This window comes from Glycine max, chromosome 18, assembly GCF_000004515.6.
Source record: "Glycine max cultivar Williams 82 chromosome 18, Glycine_max_v4.0, whole genome shotgun sequence".
Lineage (NCBI taxonomy): Eukaryota > Viridiplantae > Streptophyta > Magnoliopsida > Fabales > Fabaceae > Glycine > Glycine max.
In genome coordinates this window covers 56,463,895-56,481,455 of record NC_038254.2, presented here as the reverse complement: position 1 = coordinate 56,481,455, position 17,561 = coordinate 56,463,895, and the positions used below count along the sequence as shown (strand labels likewise).

Sequence of the window (17,561 nt, the reverse complement as noted above, 5' to 3'; positions counted from 1 at the left end):
ACTCTAAATGGGTGGAATTTGTCATAAGACGCGTCCATTATGTATATCAAAACAACTGAAACAAAAATCATTTAGTTTTTTAAACACAATTTATGTGGGTATATTAAACGCAAATTATGTAATATTGGCACAATTTAGTTTTCTATGCATTGAAAAAAAATAAGGGACAACACCATGCTACATAAGAAAAATGTTATTCTGGCAAAAAGAAGGGATGTTTTATTGTTATTTTGCTGAAGCTGCTGTGATGCTTTTTTTTTTAATTCTCGGATACTTTTATACTAAATTGTGATTATAATGACTTATATTCTGTTTTAACAGCCAGTTATTCACTTAATTTCTTTCTCTTTCTAGAACAAAAGGAACTTGTGTATTTTTACTATTTAGAAAACAGATAACATTGGGGTATTTAGAAAGTGTTACCTGGCAGTGTCCTAACAGTAGTGCTACCCACCCCGACATCGTCAGCAACAGTTTTCATTTTCTTATAAAGAAAATAAAACCACAATTAGTTAGATAAAACAAAATTAATTGTATGAAAACTACTTTTGTGAATAGATTCATTAGAACGTTGAAGCCATAAAACGGCAGCACAAATAGTCGGAGGGGAGGGAGGAGAGGAAGAGGTGGCGGCGGGAGCGAATAGCTGGAGTGGACGACGGCGAGGAAGCGGTTGTGCGGGATATCGACTGATCGGAGATGAAGGTTTCAGCGATGCCAGCGTCGGAGACGGCGACGATGATGCGCTTGTGGAGGGATCCGAGGAGGAAGTGCTGCTCGTGTGGGTCCCACGTTAGGGATTCCGGGTGGAGGTTGGGTGATCGGGAATTGATGACGTGGGCGTTGCGAGCGAGAATTGGGCCTGGGCCCAATAACAAGAAAATAGTGGTTACGAGGAAGGGTTGTTTGGCTGATGAGATTAACATTGTGCTTGAAGAATGTGAAGTGACTATGGTGGTAAAATTAGGGTTAGCTTAGGCAGTGCATTGTGGAGGGAAATCGGAAACATGAAAACCAAATCAAACTAATATAGCATTGATGGGTAGACTAGACACTTGAGTTTGAAACTAAGTTGAGCATATTTAGGGGTTGACTAAGATTTATGTTTGCAACGTCTATAAGAATTGGTGAATGACATGATACTTAATAAGAAAGTCATTCAAAGAAGCTGGAAAACAATGTTACAAATATAAATTAAAATTAACTATACATTATTTGACAGCACAAACTCAACCACAACACCATTCAAAACCGTTAGTTATACATTCTCTCCTTGAATGTCTTACGTGTGATATTTATATTTTTATATGTACAAAAGAAGGTCCCATGGAATGTAGTTTCACAATAATTTTGTGTCCGCTGTTTAACTAGTTAGAGGATACACTTTTTCACTGTAATTCAAGATTGCTCTTGTTAGAAAGGCTAAAAAGAGTTATTCGAGGGGTAGAAACTTTGAGCGTATTTTACAGACAATTATGTTTTCTTCTTTGAATAGTATGAATGAATGAATAAAGAAAAGAGTTAAACAGTTTATATATAATCTCGGAATCTCCTCATCAATAATTGTTGGTGTCTATAGGTTGGTTATTTTTCTATAGTTTTCTATAGAGCTTTGATAGAATTAGTCATAACCGAGAGTATAACTTGTTCTCATTTTAGCGATCAATTAAGCCATTCATCCACATGTCATCAAGATCGTAATGACTCAATTAAGTACACAAATTCTGTTATTTGATTCTCTTTGTATTACACTATGAGAGCATGCTATAATCTTGAATTTACTACATGATCTATTGTATGTATGAGGTTGTGAAAGTGAAACTTAACAAATGCATCGTAAATTCAAACCAAGACTGAATGAAATTTTAGTGTCTGTTTGGTTCCATGTCCCATGAGCAAAAATGGGTGCAAGTATTATCAGACGTAACGGAAGACCAAACCAGCTACTAGAGTTTTCAGGAATGAAGTTTCATTTCTAAAAGTAAATTTAAAAACTGATAATGAACACTAGTTTGGCACCTGCCTTTTCCTGCTCATCATATTTCAGTGTATAGCTGCTACGCAGGCAAAATATTTACTCGACATCCATATCCTCATTATTCTTCCTAGCCTTGCTGATTTTAAAATCACTGACTGCCTTATCAAAAGTGCTCCTAACATGCTGGCACATAAGCATCAGATCTTGACATGCATCTTTTAACACCTCGCGTGATGGATCGCCTACAGATGCAGAGAAATCGCACATTCAACAGCAAAATACTAATGCAAATAGACAAATTTAGAGCATAAAAATACAAGAAACGTAATGCAAATACCCATATGGGCATTAATTAATAGTCATGCTATACATGATGTAAAACTTATTTGTGGATGATCTACATCAGTACATCCTACTATGTTTTTTTATTATAGAAGAAAAATAATTTTGTATAATGTGTTTGACTGCTTAATTATTTATAGATGCACTGTCTAAACTCTAAACCTTATAATGTGTTTATATCTGAACTCTGATAAGAAAACTTCTTAGTTCAACAGAGAATGCCATGCAATGATAAGAAAAGTTTTTAGTACCACAATGCTGTGATAGAATAGTTGGCTTACAAAAGTTTGGCTCCTATTAACAACTTCATATCGACCAAAAGTAACAAATAGTAAGTGAAGAAAATATTCGAGATTGTCTAACAAAACACGAATTTCGTAGCTAAGTATACACTACTCTTGTGATTTTAATACAAAAATAGATTCATGAGACTAGATTGTGGAAACAAATTTGCAAATCAAAGTCACAATCACATTATATCCACCACGATGCTGCATAGTTACTTACCTGTTGTCTGGACTCTGATATTAACACGATTATCTGAAGGATGAGGAATGCTGTAGCCACAAAATGACACTCTTGGGCTGCAAGACAACATCAATACAAAATCCATCAAACTCCATTTAACATAAATGCAAAAATGGATTAATTAATCATGCACAACATAAGGAAACGAAATCAATATCAAGAGGGAGGGGGATCTGTCAATAAAAAAGATAAAGCTGAACTCAATTATGTTCTGGTGAGCATGGATTCCTACTTTGGAGCCAGTGTTGTTGAATAGTGGGTTTTTGCCAACCTCCCTAGGCAATTTGTGAAGGGAAGCCTGCAATGGCATGTTTATAAGGCGGAATTGATAACACTGTTTGGAGCAGTGTTTCTTATGGCAATTATGGGAAAAGCTAACCTAATTACCTAACCTAAATTGTTTCAAGCACAGAGACTGCAACATTTAGTTTCTCAAAAATGAAAAATCATTTCCTATCATATATACTTATTATGGAAGAATCATATTCCTAGAGAGTTAAAGGACTTACTCTTGATTTAAGGTGAATCTAACAGCGTTTGCAAAAGTATGATCCTCATCTACGAGACTAAATGTTGATTTACTCTGATCAGTGTATGAGCCGTGTTCCATCGCTCCACACCAACGATCAAAGGAATTCGGATGCTGCGGCGGCGAAGGGCTAGGAACTGGGAAGGGAACAACAAGATATATCATGGACCAAGAAACCGACGTCGTTTTATACAAACAAATTCAAATTCTTCTTCTATTCTTATAAAATACTCGCGTAATTATTTTACTTTTTACAGCAAGTAATTTCTACAACTTTATATATTATATTATACGTCAACGCAATTATTTTTTAATATCACTTATCATAATCATAATTCATTTCTCTTCATAATGCACATGGAAACGTATTCCTCCCACCTATCACACCTCATACCTTAATTAATTTCATTCCACCTATTATATCACCTATATGAAAATTATAAGAACCAATTAACTTATGTTTAAATTAAAAATCATAAAAATTACGTGAAAAATAAATATTATTATTAAAAAAATTAATTTTATTTTTAGTTTTTTTATTATTCATGAGACTTATTTTATAAAATTTTCACTTTTTTTTTATTTTTTTAATCTTAATATTAATTGAATTTTATAATTTTTATATAGATAAATTTTACATATTAAATCAATAAAAAAAGTTAGAATCTCAAGTAACATGTGGCTTATATGGCACACATATTGTTCATACTTATATTTAATATAATTTCATATTTATTTCTTCAAGAGCTATATTCTTTCTCTCACATGTACCATCCTTTGAATACAAATATATAGAAATTTTATATCATGAGAACAATAATCATATACATAAATTCGTATTAAGGAGTCTAATCTCATTAGTTAATAACTAAATTGTGTATAAATTTTTTAATACATATTTTTATTTCTTATGGATAAAAAATTAAATAAATTTGTAGGAATAATTTTCGTATTATCAATTAGGTTTTTAAACTATAATTGGGAAATTTTGTTAGTTATACATTAAATTAGTATAAATTAAAATATTGGGGGGGGGGGGGGGGGGGTAATTCCCCCCAATCACTGCAAAAAAAAAAAACTTACGTATAGCTATGAAAATTGGTTTTTCATCATTAATTCAAGCATCACAAAAAATTAGTTACGAAATTAAAAAATTACATGTAAATTAATTTTTCACTAATATATTTTTTTATGCAGTGAATGTCCATCAGGTGGATCCGTTCTTGTTCAAACTTCGGAAATAATTCTATTTAAAACGTTGTCGAACACTAAATATGGAAAAGCTCTATTTTCATATTGATTTCTTCAAGACCTATATATCTGCATATAGTATTTTAATTATATTATTCATATTATCATTGATGAAGTTTGCATCAACAAACTAGTAAATATCCAATTGACCTGTAAGACCAAAAGGGATAAGAACCTACGGATTCAAAATGCAGAAACAAGGCATGCACGTGAAGCCCAAGCTGTCAGCCAAATTTCACCACAAGAACACAACATGCCATCACTTATATACCATTTTACATAAAACACAAAAAAATGGACCACGAGAGAGAGAGAGCGACACACACACCATAGTCTATCCCCTTCATAATTGCAATTTGTAATTTGCCATGGCTCTTAACTATTCTATTTTCAGTAAAGCACTGTTAAAATTGCATGTGTGTGTGTGTGTCAAAGAGAATCTCAACCAGCATGCACGTACACCCTTTATCATTTTTTCAGCCTCTCTTTATCTTTTGCTACCTTTGAAGTGAGTGAGAAAGATGTTATTCCTTCTTTGTCTTTCTTTCTCTCTCTCTGCCTTTTTTTTTCTCATCCACGAAAAGCACCCACTTAGTTTGCAAAGTTGCTCCTCTTGCTTCCTCCACACCTTCTTTTCTCTTTCTGTTTCTTTTGTCTCCCATGTTTCCTTATCTTTCTCTTCCACCTGCACATGCATTTGCCACTCTCACATCAATGTCATGCTTTGTATATATGATGTACATGTGCTTCTCAACCCCATTAATCAGTTCGGAATGTTGCTAATTTAGGAAACATTAATCAACATGAGTTCAATCATGTGTCATCTTTTGTGGGAAAATATTCGTTCATGAATTTTTTGACATGAAAGTTACAAACCCAAAGGTTGATTCCAGTTTGTTACATTTGGTAATCTGCTCAGTAAATTGGTATTATCTATATGTTACATATGTATGTAAGCCAATCTTAGATACTGGCTACGGGTGTTGTAGTACAATGCAGATTCGTCCATATTTAAGCATATATATACTTTTATGAACCTTTTCCTAAGATCAAGTGCAGATCATTTAAGCATACACAAATCAATTGAATTTTAATTTTATGACATTTTTTAAATTTTAATTATAGCTGTAAAAAAAATTTATTGAATTGATTTCTTATTTTAATCGAAGGAATTTATTTATTTTAATCTGGAATATAGCTTTTCTTAAGTAGCTATTATTTTAACAAAACACAAAAATCGAAGATAATGTTACACTGCCACTTTTAATTAAGGCCAAACAAATTAGTAAAACTGATTTATAATCAAACCAAGTTTTGATTGACGATACGTCTCGAAGGAAAACACCTAGTTTCAAGTAATCCATTTTTATTTTCAAAATTAATATTCTCAAAGTAATGTTTTTTAAAAAAAATTCCTTCATTTTAATCTTAAAACAAAGAAAATAAAATGAAAGAAAAAAACAATTTAGAATGAGTGGGTCATTTGAGTACGACTTTTCATCTAAAAGAGAATTCGATTCATTTCTTTTCAATTATTCTCTCATCCCTTTTTGAATTTAATTTGTCTTTATTATATATATATATATATATATATATATATATATATATATATATATATATATATATATATATATCCCTTCTATTTTGAAAACTTCATAAATTTCCATGTCTGGGAAGGTTTACTAAAAAATTACAAAAAAAAAATCATAACAACTGGATCAATTCCTTAATCTTATCAGGTTTCCCCACACCCTAATGTGAAACTATTAATTAAAGTCCCGGTAAGCACAGTGGCAATTATTATGTTTCTCAATTTTATATGTTAGTATTTGCATATACATTAAGAATGGAATTGAATCGGTGCAAACACAGTATATAGTAAACCAATTAGCCAAACCAGATGAATAATATTTCTAAATCAAACCAAATCCACCGTCGGTAATAAATCAACAATTTGATTTAATTGTAAGAACAAAACATCTATATTGAAACAATTATGCTTACATTTAGAACTAATCCTATCTTAATTAATATCAATGTTTTGAAGGTTAAATTAGAATAATGTAAAATGAAAATATTTTTTATTTTTATTTTTTGGTATAGAAAATATTTTTGATTTAATGCACCTGCGCAGTGTAACTACCTAATATGACAATTTTGTTTGGAATTTACGAACCGACAGTTTCTTCTGACACAGAGAGAGGTAGACCAACTTATGGATTGCAAAATTTACATAAATTTAAACTGAAGCAGGATATGTTCCATTTGAATATGTAAAAGACAAAAGATCATTATTTATGATCACTAGCTTACGTATGAAATAATAATTCAATCTCTAACAACTTTGTTGACTATATCATGTTCATGTGTGTGACATCTGCAAAAACTATTAAAATATTGTAGCATACTTAGTACAACAGTTACGGGAACCATTGCATTATCCTTAATTGAAATACGTATCAGCAGTTACCGTTTCCCGTGCAATATTTCCTTAATGCGACTATTCTATGATTTTATTATTTAGTCTACATTCTTTACTCTATTCCTTTGTATGTAATCCTAATGAAGGATTGGTACGTAGCATGACAGTGAGTAGACATTTTGTTTAAGTACCCAAGAAGATAAAATAGTGTACTTGGGATTCCAGAATCTTCAGTGCCTTCGTATGAGACAGAGGGAAGAGCTATATATGTTCAAAAAGAACCACATTGCTGCCATATATGTTTAAATCATTCAAGAAAGGAGAACAAGGTTTGATTGAGGAGTTATGAAAATTTTGACACTTGCATCTGAGATAACACTTTCATGAGTGGAAAATTGATTCCCAAAATCACAGACAAGTGCAACTGTATGAGTAATAGAGAGCAGCCTCCTAGGGGGGGAAAGTAAGTAGGGACCAAAAACAAGAGATACACTTAAAACATGAAATACGGTAGGACAATATAACTATCACTGCCCCACATTTGAAGGTTATAATCTAGACAACAGATTTGATTCTTTAATCTTGGAAACCGCACTATATTGTTCTCTTTCCTTTCCTTTCTATTTGAATAATTTTGAAAAAATTGAAATCAACTGACTTTTGTATCTCATTTTTTAGATACTTCTTTAGATACGTAGATATTTATGCATGTGGATATTAATACATGGTTGTATAAATTTTAAAGTAATTATTATAAAAATCAACAAATTTATTACACATTATAATTATTATGTGATTTTGGATTATATTACAGTGTATGCACAGTTTACTCAAGTTTTACAATTTCTATTTTGTCAAACAAGGGAAAAACAACCAATTAAGTACAATAAAAGAGGCACAAAACAATCACGATATTCTAAAAAACGGGCAATTTTTTGTGTCCTAGTGTTTTCTCTTCACTTAATGGCATTCATAATTGAGGACCAAAGAAAAGGGAAATATGAATTGAATCTAAAGTGTTTGAGGTCTTAATTAGAACGTATATAATAAGATTCTGAATTTCTGATATACTCATCAAAGGAATATACGGTGAAAAATTTGTGGCACATACCTCTTCCTCGGATTTTGTTTTTGCATTTGAGTTAGGCGAGTCAGAAACTAGAGGTTTTGATCTCTCTGTGATGGATGGAGTTGAAGCAGGGCTGGGACTGGTTGAACTAATATAAGGAGGTGTACTTTGAGTACCAACATCTCTTGTCATTCCCTCTTTCTTCTTTTCTGCATAGAGAGATACAATGTAGAATTGGGAAGTAACTTGAACTGTGTCCTTGCAAGCAAAAAGGAAATAAAGAACATGGCTTGCTAATTAAGTGTGTGAACCTGGATTGGGAAATTGAAGAGCCACTTCTTCTTGTGTGAAAGTTGCTGGCTTTGTTGGAATGTGCTTTGAGGAATAAACTAGAGGAGCAGACATGGCAATTCTGTTTATTGAGTTTCTAAAAGATCTTCCACTAAGAGTTTTTGCAGATAAACACTCCAATGGTACCTCCCCTGAGAGAGGGTTGCATATATACCTTTCTGCTTCATTCCACTTTGAATTTAAAGCAAAACCATCTGGAGATAAGCATTCCCAACTGTAATAGCTTGACCTTGCTTGCAATGCTGCAATTGACCCCCACCATCATTTAATTGATTCAAAAAATTTAAGCACACACAAAAAAAATCACAAACCATGCTAATTATCAATGCAATGTGCTTCATTATTCACTTGTAGTTGTACCTTTAAGAGCAGTAGTGAAAGAATATGTTGAAGGGTCTATTTCATCTGCAACAAATGAGAGAATTTGAGGTGAAAAAGAAGTTAAGACTTAAAACAATGAACTCCTTTGAATTGGAGTGAGAGAAAAAAATGTACCTTTTAAGAGGTATCCGGGTGAAGAAGCAGTGCTAGAAATGGTTATGTTTGATCTAAATGATCTTGTGTCTTCTCTAAAGCTTCTCATGTAAGATCCTGAGTACCTTCTGGAGTTGGTTCCCTCGCGGCTGATTCGAGCTTTCACTGCCCATTCTCTCAAATTGAACTCTGACTCATCTCTTCTTCTTGAGCTATAAGGAAGTGGCTCAGCTGTTGAGGCCATGAATTCTAGTTAGAAAATAATTCAGCAGAGTGGAATGTTGTTGTAAATGTTGGTTCAAGTCACTCTCACTCCAACTCAAACTAGCACAGGTTTGAAAGTGGGTGCTGCAGGTTCAGACATGACAAAAAAAGAGTGTTCTGAAGTTGAAGCTTTTTGTCTAGGTAAGGTATAGGTAGGTGGAATGTGCCTTTGGTTTGGTATCAATTTCAAGACTAGGCATGCCTAAGTAGTTCTGTGAGGAGTGTTTGTCTCCCTGAGTTTTGCTCTTTCACTTTTTGAATCTCTATGGTGCAACGACATAGCCTCAAATATTATCATTCTATATTTGGTAGTATGTTATTTCTTTTTTTTGGCCTCTGCATTAAATTCATTGGACTCTCTCAGTAACTTGTATTATTCTTTTGACCCCTAATATCCTAGACCAGTAGGTGAGTTTAAATCCTCAAGTGAATCATGGGACACTAACTATTAGTCCCTATTTTTTTATGTGATTATTTGCTGAAGAAAGACAAATTGAAATTTGTCCATCTTTAATTTCCTTTCTAGTTCCATAAAATTAGGATGCTGTAATTAAGGCCAAAATGTCGTGGATATCACAATCCATCCAGCACACAATTCCACATGGAGACAATTTTAAAAGGTTATAAAAAGGAATGGATTTCTCATTTGTAAGACATTTCATGGTGAATTTTCATTTTATTCACATTGCAGAAAACAACACGAAATAATGCATTTGTCCTGTGTCCTTGCATCAACATCACCTTTGAGTGATGATAGCTCCTCATATTTTATGTAGGGGATTGTCACAGCAGCACCTACTTGGCATACCATAATCTAAACTCATGAAGGAAGGATTATTTTGACCAAAGAAAGGAAAGAACAAAACAATACTCTAACTATCATGATGAGACTCATAAAAAGTTAACACCTAATCCATCCTTTTAAGAAGCCAGGTTCAAAGGGCAAATTGAACTTAAAAATATTTAAAACTAGATAAAAGTTAAAACCAAAGAAAGCTAAATAAACCAATAAAAGTATGTGTAAAGTCACGAGACAGGCAATATTTTTTAATTAAACAATTTTAAGCCTAAACTTATATTGCAAGTTGCAACTTCTAATTTTGATTGCCAGAAAAGTTATCCTTTTAGCTTTTCAAATTAATTTTCATATCAAGTGATTGAGCACAAGTAATTAATTAATTGAAATTAAGATTAAATTATTTAGTTAATATTTAAGTTTATAATTCTTGGCCAAAATAATTTTTGGGAAAATTTTATTTACTTTCCGATTAAACTTCGAATAAGTTAAATCTCATTTTTTGCATGGACGGATAGTTAAAAAGAAAATCCCATTTCAAATGGACATTGACGTGGCCTTCACTTTGTTGATGTGGATTTTGCATAACCGCATATCATTTTCATATAAGTTGGTAATTAAGTGCTGCATCACCAAATTATGTCTTGCTCACAAATGTGCAAAGTTCCTCAATTAAGACAACACCGAATTGATGTGTGAACTTAATTGCATCGACTTAAAAAGTTCTTTAATATAGCTAATATTGTATATCAGGCCAGAGGATATAAGGTTGTGTAGCGCACTGCAATAAACCCTTCTGTTTACAAGCTTCCTTTTCTACTTTTTGAGCATGAGATTAATTACTAATTATTAATTATTACTCCATTATTCGTTCCTATGATATAATTGAAAGAAGAAATATAATTAATTAGTTCTTCTATTTAAGCAGCCAAATGTGATTTAGAAAAAAGTTTTCATATACCAATAGGTTGAATTAGGGGAGTGGTCAGAACCTCCATTAGTCATTATCGGATCCACCTTTAATGATCTCGTATTATATTTAATTTAAATGGTCAAAGTAGGTGTAATTTGGAATGAATTTTCAATTCATTATAATAATTTCCTCTCCTAATAGGGTTGGATGCTTGAAATTGATTATTTGCTCATAGTCAATATATTTGGTTACAATCACACACGAGGAAGAGGTTAATAACAAGAATGATTAGGTTAGATGAGGATTTAAACTTTTTTTCTTTTTGTCGAGGATATAAACAAGAAAGGTTAAACTCGTTACGACAACTCCTTAATTATGTTACCCTGAGGTACAAAAGAAAATAACAATTCGTCCGGTACATATATAAATAAAAAAATGATAATACATTGTACCCAAGATCAAGAAAAGAGAATGACCATACATTTAGCAGGCCAACATTTATTGTAATTATGGCAATTCGATTGAGAGAGGCTGGCACTGATAATGCACCAGGCTCAACAAATCACTGATTTCTGTTTGATAAAATACAAGTTTTTATCCTGATACCCAACCCAATTCAGGAAACTCCTCCATTGCAAATGCAATCAGATAAATTATATGCTTTTTCACTAAATAAATAAAAACGCATAGGAAAAAACAAGAAGGAAAGTATGCGGGAATTAAGCTTCTAAATCAAAGACAGAAGAATGCATAATTGAATTAATGCTTTACTCTAACAAAAGTTTCTTTTCTTGGAATTTTGAAGAGATAAATTTGGGGTACATTCTTTAAATTTTAATAACAACTACCTAGGAAGGATAAAGATGTAGGTTAGTTAATTTTTGCATCTGTCAGTACTTAACATATAGCTATATAATATTGTATAATTTTTTAATAAATACTTATTTTTGTAGTTTGTAGGAAGTTGATGCTTGGATTCTTAAAATACTTTGTCATTACATATGTAATTTAAAACCATGAAGTGAATGAATTAGTGGACTTCTAAAAAATTTGAACTAGTAGTAACCTAGTGAAAGCCCAATGGGGGTGAATGCATATCAGAGTTTGAGTTGAGGATATGGTTTTCCAAAGTTGAGAATGAGGTATACTGCTTAGCATCATAAATAATATCATGAGTTTGCACTGTTGGGTTGTTTGCAGTGTAGGCTGGATGTGGAGATGAAAAGAGTGGTTGTCAGCGCATGCAGTGTTGGAGGGAATGGTGTTGTGTGAGTGAGAATGTCTTTGTGTCCTGGTTCAGCATGTGCATGTCACACATTCTTGTCGTGTCCCTGTGACAATGAGTGAGGTTGGGGCCCTCACATTATGGAAACCAGGACTAGGGTCCCACACTGGACCTCATCATAGCCGTCAGTTTTGTCTGATGTGTATGCAAGGTAGGTATCAAGAAAGAGAGAGGCTCTGTTACCCCCCTCAGCTCTGGGCCCCATTTACTTCATTTATTTTATAAAGTTTTTCTACTTTTCTATTCTAGTTCTGGGAGATATATTTTGTCCCCACTGACTACTTCCCAGTGAAATGTGTCATTGTCTCATCTTAATGCAACTGAACAACATTTTCATAGCCACTGCAAATTTCCAAGGACTCTTTTGGGAAACAATTAACATTTAATTGCACATCAGGTTAGGCCATTCAAGACAATTGGTTTAGTGTGTATATAGATAATTTTGAATTTTTTTTTTAAATTGATTTGATTAAAATTAATTTGAAAATGACGTAATTTATGTTGGATATTTTTATTATAGAATAAGTCAAAAGTAAAATTAAGTACAAATTTTCTGATTCAATGTAAAATATGTTCAAAAGTTAATTCTAAATTCAGAATAAATTTTAAAATTTTCTATAACATGATATCAAACATTTAAAAATAAATTTAAAACCAATTTCACACCTAGAATTAATTCTCCAAAGTCAAATCAAACCCACACTTAATCTTCACCTCTATATTAATTAGTCTGACTTTAGTATTTTGCACTTTAGAACTGAGGAAAATGTAGTAATACATGTCTAATATGATGATAAAAATGCCTTGAGACATGAAAGTGGGTATATAAAGATGAGGGTTCATTGATAATTCATTTCTCTCCCACAATTTTCTTTCCATTTCCACTCCTCTCCATCCTTTCTGATAAGCATACCCTTAATACTTCAACTGTCTTCTCCTAATTGACCACAATCAAAATCTATACAGAAAACGACTAGAATGAGGAGAATCTACTTGCCTTTTTCCCTTTTTCTATTCCACAAATTCTTTCACAAGTTTTCCGCTTCTGCCTCGGTCAAAGATTTCATACAGCCAGAAAGTGCATAGATTCATCCCAACCGTCAAGTCATGTCAATAAAATTTAACAGGTGAGAATTAACGTTCGTTAACATGTAAATATCGTGGATCAATTGATGTAATTGTTCCACTTTAATAAGTGATATTGACTTTGTTGAGTCCTGCACGAGTAGTTACATGAGAAAATTTTATTATCTATGGTGATCTTTTCTATTTAAAAGAGAATTGTTTCTTATAAAAGATATACTCAGTCTTTGCCCAAGAAGAAAGTAGAGATGCCTTGTCTCAACATCTCTCAAAAATCAAAATAGTAGTATAGTGACTAGAGCGAGGAAAATTACAATTTCAAAGACACTATGTTGCAACAAGGAGAATAATACAGTTTGTCAAGATTGCCGCGGAGTCAAACAAGTTAACGAAAAGCCAACATATTCATATATTTGAAATCATGAAGGCCTATTCTTGCAGGCTGTGATAGAACTTATTCATGCGGTCTTAAGCTTTTGTAAAAGCTGATGAGCTCTACAAATATTTAACCATACCCATCATCATGTCAATTTCACATATAATGACAATATATAGCATTAGTAGGATTATCTATATATTTAACTATACCCATCGAATTAAGTTGTATTGTAGTTGTATATCTCAAATAAAAGAACCCTAAAAATTCTGATCAATTCGATGTTTCACCAACAAGTGTGGCAAAGTGGATGAGGCCACTTCGAGATTCAGCAATTAATAAATTAACAAATAAATCAACTTATATAACAAATCCAATTAAAAACTGAACTTTGAACCGTGTTTGAAGCATTACAATGAGTCGGAGACAAAATAATCGCCTGATTGTGTTTTTTTTTGTCATGATATCTTTCTGAAATGACGTCAAATTATATCATTGATAACTTGATGTTCACGTCCAAGAACCCGTTGTTACCTGTACATATCCCTAGTAGCCATATACATATCTCCAAAATAACTTCAAAAGAGGTGAGTGCAATGCCACACAGGTTAGATCTGAGATGGTAAATGATTTACATATGTTCCTAGAGAATTATGTGTCATTTGAGGGAAAATAAATTTAATCTGATTTTTTATTATAAAAAAAGAGTAACTTACTTTTATATTTAATATTTTACACAATTTTTATAAGAATCTTGACACGATTTTGTCGAAATACTCCATGGCAATTAATTTTTGCCAATGATATTTTTAGAAAAACACAATCCAAAAAAGTGGGGTGGGGGGGGAGAGAAAAAAATACATTACAGGAGGCAAAAAGAAATCATGGACCGGTTTTGTTTTGCATCTAGTTTACAAGAAATCTAAGATCTAATAACAAGCCCAACTATACTTTTTGTGGGTCTCATCTTTTAATCTTCTACGCAAACTTTTTATGCCTCAGTTATTATCGATTACTTTATGTGATTTTGGTATTTTTAGTGCCATGTTTGGATATTTAATAAAATTAAATCAAAATAGAAATTTATACGTTTAAAGTTAATATTTACATGTTTAGTTTTGTGTGAAAGAATTGATTTTGAGTTAAATAAAAAATTATATTAAATTTTATTAGTGATTTATTTTTAAAATAAAATCATTCACTTCATTTCAAAATTATTTTTTACAAATATAATTTAATTTAAAATCAATTTTACAAACATTCACCCAAATATACACTTATAAGATTTGGCTGACGTGATTTTAACTTATTCATGAATTTTTAACATGAGTTCAACTCAAAAATGAAAGTACAGGGACAACCAAAAATCTTTAGGGGTGGATAATTTTTTTTCTTATTTTATAATTATTTAAATATCTATCTTTTAACAAATTATTTAATAAATACTGACTTTTACAAATTAGTTTTACACATGAAATTAAAAATAAAAAAGGAACCTTGGAGTGGCTGTTTTAATTGTTTAAAATTTGGCATTACTTGGAGATGGTTATAACTTGAACCGCTCTCTGACCATGAATTGTATGTGTCTAATCAAATGTATTCAAGTAAATTAGTTAGTTTCCTAAGATTTTAAACGCATGGTAGTTATTTCTAAATACATTGACCGAAAAGTTGTATCCTTTGATTTTGTGTTCAGCTGTTCATGGGGATCCATGCTTGGTAACTTTGTCTGAAAATTATGACATATAAATTCCCAAATGCCCTAGAAGAAAACCAGCTGAGAGGGATTACAAAAGGGGGTGGGTGAGAGTGAAAAAACATAAACTTGTTGCATGGAGAGAGCATATTTTGGTAGAGGGATTTCATGTCATATAATATATGAGCAGTTACACTACTAATATATGCCCTGCCCCCATTAAAACCGTTCATGAAGATAAAGAAATGTAACTCTAGCCATTAATACAAACAAAAACATGCCATATGATATGAGCTATGGCTAACTGTGGGACACTGGAATCTAGATATATTCCTTTCTCTTGAAAAACAAAGCAGATGAAAACAGGGGAGAAGCAGAGCATGAAACAGTATTGTAAAAAATTTCACATTTATGCTTTTGAATTAGTAAGTAAAAACAATCACTCTCTCACACGGCTTTCATATCAAAGGACATTCACCCTCACATAACACCAGCAAACATTTCTAACTTGCTCTTTCAGTGATTCCTGCAATGCAATTTCTCTGACCTTCCTAACACAACACAACAACAACAAAAATGAGAATTACACCAAATACTTGTAAGTCAACCAAATGTATGAACTGCAAAAGTTATTCTTTGGTGCCGAGTTTGCTCTTCTTTTTTTGTTTGAGCCAAGCCAGGCAGCAACTTCTGATATACAAAGGAGAATGAAAGCAGTACCTAGTTCAATATGGAGATACAAGTTTGACTTGGTGTTAAAGGGTGAATAATAGATGGAGAGTTTGAATCCCACTTAACAAAAATTAACAATTAACATTTATCCATAAAAACAAAAAAAACAAACCTGTTTCAACCCCAAGTCCTCTGCATTGTTTAATTCACTTCATTTGAGTTTTGTTCTTAGGCTTAAGGAAAGAGGATGTATCAAAACAGTACCAATGTGGGTTCCCGGGTAGACTGGACCATGTTGTGATGAGAATCAATGGCAGTTGTGGATTTATATCCTTCAACACCAGTTAGCCTAATGATATACTATGAGAAGAAGATTGAGGGGAAAAAATGTTTATAATGGGATTTTTTTTTCTTGGTGTCACTGCTTGCCATTGATTCTCATCACAACTTGCTGCAGCCAACTAGGGGATTCATGACTTGCCTCAATGAGATGCAACCATTATATTGGCTGGGATTGGTAGATCTGTTACATGCAATATATTATTATTTATTATACATTGATTGATATTTGACTATTGTGGAAAATGCACTCGATGTAGTACACCAAGCTGCGTTGATTGGTAGTACCGTTTTGCTTAACAAAAAACAACACCCACACAACCCGTTGAGGTTGTACTGGCTTCATGTACTGGAATCCTGTACTACATCAAATCAATTGTTCTACTAATCAGTCGCTGCTGAGCTTCAAAAATTAATTTGAAGGGGCTAAAATAATTAGAATAATAATGTATAAATTATTCTAATCAAAATAATAGGTTATCGTCAGAATACTCCTTTTCTTAATAAATTTTTTAATGCTACCTATATTGATTAAGGTTTGTCTTTTTTAAAAATGGTTAAACATATTTTTAGTCTCTCTAAATTATATATGAATCAATTTATAACATAAACAAATTAGTAGTTATGAATCAATAAAAACTGAGAATATTAATTCACGAAAATACAAATCAATATTTTTAAAAAATATTAACGTTTAGATATGAGAAAGATTTTATGATGGAATACAGACCTAACCATTAATCAAGAAGTGACGGGAAGGAAACCTGCAAATACTTAAAATTTTCTTAAAAACAGATCTTAATGATTTATTAGGTGGGATGGTGGAAATAATCAAAAAGCAATCCATTCTTTAAATGTATCGTGACTCGTTTTTAGTCCCTCTTGAAAAAGCTGACTTTTGGTTTTTCATTTTTGAAAATGTGTCATGATAAACCTCTATCATTGACTCTGTTAGTTGCAACCAACAATCATACTAATTTGTGATAACTTTTGAACATCACAAAGTATCCTTAATGTTGAATTATGAATTTATAATCTGTGACGATTTTTAACCATACCATAGAATACCCCTCACCCTCAACAAGAATCTTCATACACCATGGCTGCAAACTGGGTAGTTTTTACTTTGCTCAATTAAGCTGCTTTGGGAATCTTTGAACCCCCATCGTCTAAATTTAAGAAAAGTATTTGAC

General features: G+C 32.2%; 2 protein-coding genes, 1 long non-coding RNA gene and 1 other non-coding gene across 4 annotated transcripts; all 4 read right to left on the bottom strand.

The window, feature by feature from the left end:
• Positions 1 to 1,749: 1,749 nt before the first annotated feature.
• On the bottom strand, positions 1,750 to 3,501 carry LOC100500695 (uncharacterized). The gene is given in 3 exon segments (NM_001251182.2): positions 1,750 to 2,220; positions 2,828 to 2,904; positions 3,358 to 3,501. Coding segments are annotated over 3 exon segments (324 nt in total). The 5' UTR covers positions 3,459 to 3,501; the 3' UTR covers positions 1,750 to 2,074.
• A 1,203-nt stretch (positions 3,502 to 4,704) lies between these two features.
• On the bottom strand, positions 4,705 to 9,592 carry LOC100786993 (uncharacterized). The gene is made up of 5 exons (XM_003551751.5): positions 8,966 to 9,592; positions 8,831 to 8,875; positions 8,431 to 8,712; positions 8,162 to 8,328; positions 4,705 to 5,313 (listed from the first exon to the last, which is right to left on the bottom strand). The coding sequence occupies exons 1-5, from the start codon at positions 9,186 to 9,188 to the stop codon at positions 5,116 to 5,118; spliced, it is 915 nt and encodes a 304-aa protein (XP_003551799.1). The 5' UTR covers positions 9,189 to 9,592; the 3' UTR covers positions 4,705 to 5,115.
• Positions 9,593 to 15,658: 6,066 nt separating this feature from the next.
• Positions 15,659 to 16,548, bottom strand: LOC121174051 (uncharacterized). Its single transcript, XR_005889760.1, has 2 exons — positions 16,202 to 16,548; positions 15,659 to 16,077 (listed from the first exon to the last, which is right to left on the bottom strand). It is a non-coding gene; the product is annotated as an uncharacterized lncRNA (long non-coding RNA).
• On the bottom strand, positions 16,314 to 16,489 carry MIR4415A (microRNA MIR4415a). Its single transcript, NR_048763.1, has one exon. It is a non-coding gene; the product is annotated as a microRNA MIR4415a (primary transcript).
• Positions 16,549 to 17,561: the final 1,013 nt, after the last annotated feature.